The sequence below is a fragment of the Mus caroli genome, chromosome 4 (genome assembly GCF_900094665.2).
Source record: "Mus caroli chromosome 4, CAROLI_EIJ_v1.1, whole genome shotgun sequence".
Lineage (NCBI taxonomy): Eukaryota > Metazoa > Chordata > Mammalia > Rodentia > Muridae > Mus > Mus caroli.
The window spans coordinates 110,077,724-110,087,881 of NC_034573.1; the positions used below are offsets into that span (position 1 = coordinate 110,077,724).

Below are 10,158 nucleotides of genomic sequence, written 5' to 3' on the forward strand. Positions count from 1 at the left end.
TTATATGTAAGTACACTGTAGCTGTCTTCAGACATACCAGAAAAGGGCACCAAATCTTGTTATGGATGGTTGGGAGCCACCAAATGGTTGCTGGGATTTGAACTCAGGACCTTCAGAAGAACAGTCAGTGCTCTTACCCACTGAGCCATCTCACCAGCCCAAATGTGTAGCCTGGGCTGGTCTCAAACTCATGATTCTCCTGCTTTTGCCTCCTTCAGCAAATCCTACCAGTGGGCGCCACCACTACCGGCCAAATAAATATTTTTAAAGGTGTTTAACATCATTAGTCATCTGGGAAGTGTAAATTAAGACCATTTTGAGATTCTAGTTTGTCCCAGTGAAACTTGCCACCACCAAGAAAACAAATAACAACAAAAACTATTGTAAGGAAGAGGAACCTTAGTTTTTACTGTTCTATGAGTATAGACAGTATGAACATAGAAGAGTCTCAAAGATTTTGAAAACTAAAAGCACTGTAGGGGACAGATCTACTGTCCCCGGGATCTATACTCTACTACAGGGGCATTTGCACATCATTACATTTATTGCAAGGAAATGAAATCAACCTAGGTGTCCATCAAGTGAATGGAAAGAGAAAATCTAGGCCATATATTGAATTTTGTATTTACTTACAAAAAAGTAGAATTATGAAAGTTTTGGGGAAATGGGTGGAATTGAAAAATAATTTAGGTGAGAACCCAGCCGGGCACAGAAAGACAAACACCACATATTTTCTCTCATCTGCAGGTCCTAGCTTCTATTTTTTTTATACATGTGTATTTCTGTGAGTGGGAGTGTGTAGTGGTCTGGAGAATTGAAAAGGGCCCAAGACTGGGGAAACATGGGCTTTGAGGACTCCATGGGGAGGGGATAGAGCACGTGTGAAATAAAGCTGGCACAGCGGGAGCAGGGGGAGGGGAGGAAAGGCAGAAAGGCGTGAGATGATGGGGAGAAAAGAGAAAAAAGAGAAAAGAGGAAGGGCAACCAAAGCTATGAAAATGTATGAAAATGCCATAAAGAAATCAAGGATATGTTTGTGCTAATTAAAATAAATAAGTATATATCCTATAATTTTATACACAAGACCCTAAAGACTACCAGGAAAACTTAGATATGATAACCACTTCCAGCAGAGTGGCAGAACATAAAATCAAGATATAGATCAGTAACCTTCCTGTAGATAAGCATGTCAAGAAAAAAAAACCTCCACTCATAATTGCAAAGAGTGTGAGAAGAGGAAGAGGTGGTGGCTGCCACCTATCTTGGACTAAACCTAACCCAGGAAGTAAACAACCCCCACAATAAAAACTTTACAACACTGAAGAAACTGAGCCAGATGCTAGAGGGTTGAAAGACCTTCCATGCTCACAGGAAGAATTAATATTGTGAAATGGTTATCTAGACAATGGCAGCCTACAGTTTCAACACAGTCCCATTAAAATTTCATCAGCATTTTTTTTAACGGAAAGAGAAAAAAAAAAAAGTCTTAAAATCCACATGGAAACAAAAAGGACCCTGGATCCTAAGATCCATGGAGGGATGCTGGGAATATCACCATATCTGATTGTAAGTGCTGCAGTAGAGCCTAAGTACCAAAACCAGATACGTAGCTCCACGGGACCCAGCTCAACAGGATACAACGGAAAACCCAGCATGTTTAGTGATCATTTGTACTTCTTGTACTGTGAGTGTCCATTTCACTAGTGCATTTATTTACTTATTTGTTCATTTTTTTTAAATTGTAAGACAGGGGTTTGTGTGCCTCAGGCCAAGATATGCAACAGCTGCTTGATTTTCAACAAACATGCCCAAAATAGACACTATGGAAAAGACAGCATCTTCAACAAATGGTGCATGATGTCAGCACGGAGAAGAATGAAGCTAGACCCTTATCACTCACCCTGCATATAACTCCACTCCACAAGGATCAAAAACTGTAAAATGACGTGAATCTCTGTTACTATTAGAGGGAAAAGCAAGACGTGCACCTCAAGATACGGGTATCAATAAGGACTTCCTGCACGGGCGTCACTCAGAAATAATATGGACAACAGACAAGTGAGATTTTGTGAAACGAAGGCTTGTGGGCAGCCAAGGAAACAGCTAATGGAGGTGGGGGTGGGGGTCAGCTCACAGATGGAGGAAATCTTCACTAGCTGCACACGGAATAGAGGACTGCTATCTAGACTATACAAAGGACTAAAGATCCTAAATAACAAGAAATCAAACGACAGGGTTAATGAACCAGTTAGTTGGGTGTAGTGGAATGCCACTACACACCCGTAATCTGAGCATCTGGGAGGTAGAGACAGGAGGATCAGATGTTCAAGGTCATCTTCAGGTATCTTATACAAGGATAGCCTGAGATATTCCAGACCTTGTCTTACAATGAATGAATGAGTGAGAGTGAATGAATGGATGAATGTGCTAATGAAATGGACAGACACTCTCAAAAGATGAAGTACAAATGATCAATTACTTGTATGAATGAAAATTATTCAAGCCAGGTGGTGGTGGCGCACGTCTTGAATCCCAGCACTTGGGAGGCAGAGGCAGGCAGATTTCTGAGTTTGGGCTACCCAGAGAAACCCTGTCTCAAAAATAAAAACCAAAAAAAAATAATAATAATAAAAAGAAAATTATTCAAACTTGTGCTAGTTTCAGCAGCACACAAACTAAGATTGGAACAATACAGAGAAGATTAGCATGGCCCCCGTGCAAGGATGACATGCAAACTCATGACATGTTCCATATTTTTAAAAAAAGAAAAAAATGTTCAAACTCCCTGGTAACCCAAGAAACACAAAACTACACTGAGATTCCATCTATGTCCAGTAAGAATGGATATTACTAAGAAGACAACAACAAATGTAGCCAAAGATGCGACCAAACAACGTTTATGACCTGCTATTGGGGATATGATTCCAGCCAGGGCACTGGAATTCAGCCTGGAGGTTCCTCCAAAAACTAAAAGTAGATCTCTCCTGCAACCCGCTGTATCACTTCTGAGTATTTACCCAGGGAACTCCAGGTCACCATACCACACTTGCACATCCATGTTTATTACAACAGCACTTACAAAAGCTAGTTGTGGGAACAACCCAGGAATCCATCAACAAAGGGATGGGTAAAGAAAATGTGATGTATGCATACAGAGGGATATGTTTTTAGCCATAAATTCTTTAGCCATAAAGAATGAAGTCACTGAAGAAGAACGAAGACCAAAGTGTGGCCACTTTGCCCCTTCTTAGAATTGGGAACAAAACACCCATGGAAGGAGTTACAGAGACAAAGTTTGGAGCTGAGACAAAAGGATGGACCATCTAGAGACTGCCATATCCAGGGATCCATCCCTTAATCAGCCTCCAAACGCTGACACCATTGCATACACTAGCAAGATTTTGCTGAAAGGACCCTGATATAGCTGTCTCTTGTGAGACTATGCCCAGGCCTAGCAAACACATAAGTGGATGCTCATAGTCAGCTATTGGATGGATCACAGGGCCCCCAATGGAGGAGCTAGAGAAAGTACCCAAGGAGCTAAAGGGATCTGCAACCCTATAGGTGGAACAACATTATGAACTAACCAGTACCCCGGAGCTCTTGACTCTAGCTGCATATGTATCAAAAGATGGCCTAGTTGGCCATCACTGGAAAGAGAGGCCCATTGGACATGCAAACTTTATATGCCCCAGTACAGGGGAACGCCAGGGCCAAAAAGTGGGAGTGGGTGGGTAGGGAAGAGGCGGGGAGGGTATGGGGGACTTTTGGGATAGCATTGGAAATGTAAATGAGGAAAATACCTAATTAAAAAAAAGAATGAAGTCATATGATTTACAGGAGAATGGATGTGTCTAGTGGCAACACATAAGGCGGTCTCAGAAAGGTGGATATTGTATTTTCTCTTATTACAGTTCTTAGATTTTATGTGGGCATATAAAGTCATGTGTACATATATTATATGAAGTGAAACCATCAGGGGTAATTAACAGGACAGCAGAGAGTTAAGAAGAGGGACCAGTGAGAAGGGAGAGTAGGCCCATGTAAGGATACAGTGTGTGTAAGTGTCCTTATGTAACCAGTGCCATGTAAGTTAGCATACACAGACGAAATAAAATATATTAAAAACACATATCTCAATACCGGTAACTTCAGAAATTCATTTTAGGATTGTAAGCATAATACTATTTTGCTGTAAAGAGAATTCAAATCTTTTGTAGGTGTATTTGAAGACAGGAGTGCATTAATTTCTTTGATAGTCTGGAGTTTGCTTCAAAGTAACATAGAAGGGGCAAGGTGAGGGTGAGGGCAGGCTGGCTGGAGACTGCCTGCCTGCCACCGGTAGCTGTCACAGTTGGGTGATGAATCTAAGGAGTTCTTGTCATTTGCATATTGAAGTTTTCTGAGATGAATAATTTTAGAAACTAAGGAACTATATACATTTAGAACGTTGTACTCATTGGTTTTCTTCTTGTTGTGACAACATAACTACTACAACCGACCTAAAGGAGGAAAGATTGATTTTGGCTTACAGTTTCCATACTTGGCCTTTTGCACTTGGGCAGAACCTCATGGTGACGGGAGGTCTGGATGGGGAGGCTGCTCCCCTCGTGACAGATGGAGGGGGGGTAGAGACAAGGTGTATAACCTTTAAAGCACACCGTGTTGTCACCTACTTCCTCCAACAAGGCCCCACATCATAACATTTCCCCCAAAGAGGCCATACATGGGGACTAAGTAGTAATCACAGGAGCCTGGGAGGGTGTTTCGTTCCCAAACCACAGCAAACCTTCAGTTTATCATCCAAGATCGAATGCACTTGGAGACTCAGATGTAAGAAAATAAAGAACAATGGTGGACAATCTGTGATGTTTTAGCATGGAAGTTAATGTTTCCTCTAGCTGGTTCTTCATAGAGAGGTTCCTACATCATGAACATAAACACTACGATCTTGTTAGATGCCTCGGGAAACCAACTCCAAAAGTCGAGAGGTACGGTTTTGAGGGGAGGGAGGGCTTTTGTGATCAGCCTTAGTGGAGGAATGCAATAAATAGGACTGAGCAGAGGAGGTTTGGCTGTGATGTAGTTAGTATACAAGTCTCAATCACCTCCTCACCAAACCCTGGGGAGTGTGAGAGAGGGAAGGGGACCTCAGTTAGGTTTCTCTTGAAATACAGAGCTGGGCCTTTATTCTTTTTTTTTTTTTCTGGTAAGTCAATATTTATTTGCCACTCTACAATATAATTATACAAATCTAACACACACTTAGCAAAATATCCAAAGAAAGCAAGGATCGACTGTGCATTTAGCACTTGAATCTTAGGTCCCAGAGAAACACAGTTCATAATCCAGATAAGCATTTCAAACTCTTCTTCTCATCGATGTGCCTGTTACATGTTCACACAGAGAGGGTGAGTGCCACAGGCAGTGTAGACAGGGAGATGGAGCGGTTCTTTGGTGTCTCGGAGATGTGACTCTGCTTAGGAGGGTCTCATGGCCTTGGCTCAGGACTTTTCTGATGGGCTGGCAGGATCTGTCATCTTCTCTCCTCCCTCCACCAAAGGACTCTGAGATTCCTTGCCAGACAGCTCCTGAAGGGCAGCCATGGGGGCTGGGACAAGCCAGCCCTCAGCAGGGAAGGCAAAGCCTGCCTGGTTGGCCATGCTGTAGAAGGTGTGTGCCATGGCAGTCAGAGACTCTGAGAGCTGTCTGAGCTGAGAGAGCTGCTCAGGGGTGAGCAGGGAGCCAAGCTTCTGGGCCTGCATCTGGACTGTGTCTCTATAAATCTCCTCAGACTTCCCCCGCAGAAAGTTCACCAGGCTCTTCCGAATTGGTGGTGGGTCTGTATCCTGAGGTTCTGGGCAATGGGCTAATCCATCTTGGTGACCATTAGCTTTTGGCTCAGTCTTCTTGACTGAAGTCTTGTGTCTCTTTTTCCCATGCAAGCTGCCCTCACTTCCTGTTCTGGCCGGGCTGGAGTCCTTGGAAGAGTGTCTTCTTTTCCTGGGTGTTTCCACCATCTGAGCTGATTCTTCAGTGTGCTTTCTGGAATTGCTGTCCGATTGGCTGGACCTCTGCTCATTTTTACTTGGTTCTGATACTAATGTCCTGACAGAGGTGGTCTGTGGTCCAGTGGGAAGGTCCAGCAGTTGACGGGAAGGGCCTGGATGGGGCGTTTCTGAATCCATTCTCAGGTTGAACTGAAAGGCTTTCTCTTCTTCCAGCTTGTTGTCTGGCTAATCCAGCAATGGTTGCTTGTGAACAGAATATCCAAGAGTCCAGTAGTTGTTTATTTTACAAGGCTGGATGTCTAAGGTGGTCTTCAGTATATGCTGGAATCCCAATCAAGTCTGATGCAAGGCCAGTGGGGGAAGATACTTGCTAGCAAGGGGAGAACAAGCCGGCAAAGACAGAGGCTTCCATCTTCCATGTTCTTTATAAGGCCTCTAGCAGAAGGCGTGGCCTGGATTATAGGTGGGTATTCCCAAAGATCTGGATTAAAGGTGTGTGTTCCCAATTTAGAGATTCTTCCCACTTTGGGCCTTTAATTCCTGGAACCACTCTCCCATGTGTCTTGCTTCAAGCTCCCATTCATTTTTCAAGGCTAAATTAAAATGTTTCTGTATAAGCAGACTGTTAAAACCCTTAGCCTCAGTCAGATTAAATTCCTTCCTCTAGGGGTGAAACAAGGAACTAGGAACAGTTAGTACTCACAGTGTGGTTTCTGTTAATTCACCACACACCTATCCAGCGGCTACGATTATTATTTCAATTTGCAGATGAGAAAACTGAGCTAAGAGAAATTAAGAAATCGCCCAACTAATGTTACTGATCTCCGGGTTGATTTTACCCGTAGATGAGGAGCCCATGTTCTTGGTCACGGTTATGCCATACTGCCCCCTAGCTACTGCTTTTATCTTTGTAGTACCTTGACTCTTTAAGGAAACAGTAATAAACAGGTTGAATCTCTTCTTGCTTTGGGGGACTCATCCACAGGTTAGGCCAGGCTTATTTAGCTGTACTCTCAATGGTTGCATGAAGAATATCCTGTGGAAGTATTTTTTTCCCTCAACCCTACCTGAGGTACTAGGGATCGAACTAAAGGCCTCACACATTCTAGGGTATGGGTTAGCCTACCACAGAAGTCTTTAAGTCACTGCTCCTTCCTCTTTGAAGATACCTAGGAAATCTAAAGCCTTGTGACTCTCTGTCCTGATGTCATCTGAGTTTAGGGTTAACCTCCATGTCTTCTTTGTCTAGTCCCATTATCAATTCTACTAAGCCAATTACCAAGCTCTCTGGAACCCCCGCCCCCCCCCCCACATTTTCTACAGCTTTTAATGCCCCAGGAGGATATATGTGTGTGCCTTTAATGAACTCTTCCCCACTCCAGGCCTCCAGAGCCCCTGTCCCACTCTCCATTTGTGTGGCTTTTAAATAAATAAAAAATACGACATAAAAAATGAACAACAGCCGGGCATGGTGGTGCACGCCTTTTATCCCAGTACTTGGGAGACAGAGGCAGATGGATTTCTGAGTTTGAGGCCAGCCTGGTCTACAGAGTGAGTTCCAGGACAGTCAGGGCTCCACAGAGAAACCCTGTCTCGAAAAACCAAAAAACAAAACAAAAACAAAAACAAACAAACAAAAAAGAACAACAATCCCCTAGCCCGAGTTGGCAACAAACTGTAGCACAGCAAGAGCATTTGCAGTGAGTTAGGAGATCCGAGTTACAGGTCGAGATCATTATACAACATTAGTTTGACAAAAATATGGAGACTGCCTATCGGGTGCCAGGTACAATGATGGTATCATGTTTAGAGATGGGGGGGCATCGTCTGTCTCAAAAATAGGGACTGAATTCTAAAGTTCAGCGTTACTTCCCTGGGTCCTGGAACACAACAAGGCTTAAAGAGGCCCGCTATTGCCCGTAGATCAAAATCGAATTTAATTTTGCTATGTCCTATTTCTTTTTTTCTGTTATATTCCTCAGACAATCTCTTTACCTGGAAAGGATGCCAGCACTTTAAGACGTTCAGAAAAGGGTTCAGAAACAGTCTGTAAAAGCTCTGTTATGTTGCTGCCATGACTCTCAGCTCTCAGTGGTCCAGTGGGTTGTTGTCCTCATTTGTTGGGTCTTTCCCAGGTCTGCTGTGACTTTGCTGCACATGTTTTCCATTCTGGGTCTGCTGCAGATAGAACAGCCTTTACCCTGAGCAGCAATGATCATCAGGACAGCTAGGAATGGACAGCATAATTTGGCACACGGACTGGAGTCTTGTCTCATTACAGATACTCCCATTCTATTAGGTGATACAGGTCACAAGGTCAATTCTGCTCTCAGTGGGAAGATCTAACCCAACCTTGAGAGGTACCCTAAGCATTTGGGAATGGTAATATAGTCAATTATACTGTCTCGGTGGTACTCACTCGCTAAGACAGCATCTTGCAGTGGCTAGCCCCAGGAGGTTGCAATTTTCATATCAGTAGAAACAATGGCTGTGGGGTTGGAGAGTCATTTGAAAAAGGGCAAAACAAATGCTAAGCATCAAGTGGTTCTGGGTTCAAATCCTGACTCTGCTGGCTCTTCTTCAAAATTGAGAGGGACACTTCCCAGTTTTGTGGTAAAGATTAAATAAAAGTCTCACAAAGGGCTGATTATGTGGTCCATGAAGAATATTCAATAGGCTATCAGTACGCCTTTATCACTCTCCACCAGCACTGGAGCTTCCCAAAGGGTCCCACTTAGTTCATTCAACACAAAATCAGCCAACGATGTATACCTCAGAGCTAATAATTTAATTTCCAAATTTGCACCCAGAGGATCAAGTTATACTACCTGGTTGCCATTTCTCTGCTATGCAGGTTCCATTCATTCTAACACTCCCTAAAATCTGAGTCACTGGTGGAGAGGAGATCCCCTTGAACAGCCATTGACTGACTCTTCCAAGGGCCAGCATTTCATCTACGCTATTGCTTACCTCTAATGTAAATACTTCATTGGCTTGTGTTTGCTCAGCTGTCTTGGTGCCTTTGTGTCTTTCATTATGTTTTTAATTAGCTCAGTTGATTCTGAGAGTGGAGGTGAGCCAAGGTTTGAGGCAAGTTACAAGGAACAGAGAAGGATTTGTGTGTGTGTGTGTGTGTGTGTGTGTATTTGTGCACTTTTGCTATCAGATTAGCAAATAAATTATTTTGGGTATTACTGGTGGTGGTGGACTTGAGTCCAAGATGGCCCTTTCTACAGAAAATGCTTGGCTCCTATAGGATGTGAAAACTACCTTTTGTTTTTACCAATAGTCAGAAACTAAAGCCAAGCTATCAGAGGGAAGAATTCAGTTTAAGGAGAGTTTAGAGCAATGTGGTCTAGCTCCAGGTGATAGCTGTTGCCATGAGCCATGCGTATTTAATGACCTTTTATAAGACTCCTATTTCTGTAGCTTGGCTCTTCCAACCTTTCTCACTTTTGTACAAGGTGTTCTCACCCCACTTGAGTTTTTCTTTATTCCCAAGCTTGCCACTGTCTCTAGATAGCACACTTCTGCTCATTTATTGCCTGAACCCCACCCTTACCTTTCAAGGAGGAAGCTTCCTTTGTCTCTCCAGGCCTACAGCTTCCTGCACCCAATTGAACAGTTTGCCTCATCCCTGTTTCCATGGCACACATACAAGTCTCTGCTGACTTGCATTGAACGAACTGTTTATCTATTCAAGGCTTAACTCCTTGATATTTAACGCAATGCCTGGCGTGAGTAGGCACTTGATAAATGACTGCTGGCCGCTCTTTAAGTATGCAGAGTGACTAATACTCAAGTGTTGTCATTAAGCAGCTGTAAGCAGTATTAAGAGCTTCCCAGTGGCCACTGTGTAACTTTTTACATTTTACATCTAATACAAGGAATTATGTGTTAGATAAAGATAACCAGGAAATTTGGAAGGCTCTTCAAGAGCTGGAAGCGAGAAGGCCTTGCATCACGTTTCTCCCTTCTCCCTCTTGCAGATCTTGGTTCATTTTAGACTTATTTCTCATTTCCCCGTGCCTTTTGTAACAAAAACAGAGAGGAATGACCTTTTATAAGACTCCTATTTCTGTAGCTTGGCTCTTCCAACCTTTCTCACTTTTGTACAAGGTGTTCTCACCCCACTTGAGTTTTTCTT

General features: G+C 43.2%; 1 protein-coding gene and 1 non-coding gene across 2 annotated transcripts; one reads left to right on the plus strand and one right to left on the minus strand.

The window, feature by feature from the left end:
- The first annotated feature begins 2,651 nt into the window (after positions 1 to 2,651).
- On the plus strand, positions 2,652 to 2,758 carry LOC115031078. Its single transcript, XR_003836643.1, has one exon. It is a non-coding gene; the product is annotated as a U6 spliceosomal RNA (small nuclear RNA).
- A 2,441-nt stretch (positions 2,759 to 5,199) lies between these two features.
- Positions 5,200 to 7,098, minus strand: LOC110293179 (protein FRG2-like-2). The gene has a single exon (XM_029476004.1). It carries the CDS (start codon positions 6,186 to 6,188, stop codon positions 5,505 to 5,507), a length of 684 nt encoding a protein of 227 aa, XP_029331864.1. The 5' UTR covers positions 6,189 to 7,098; the 3' UTR covers positions 5,200 to 5,504.
- Positions 7,099 to 10,158: the final 3,060 nt, after the last annotated feature.

Excerpts from the sequence above, each read along its gene's own strand:
- LOC110293179 (XM_029476004.1), bottom strand. The coding sequence starts at position 6,188 with ATGGATTCAGAAACGCCCCATCCAGGCCCTTCCCGTCAACTGCTGGAC.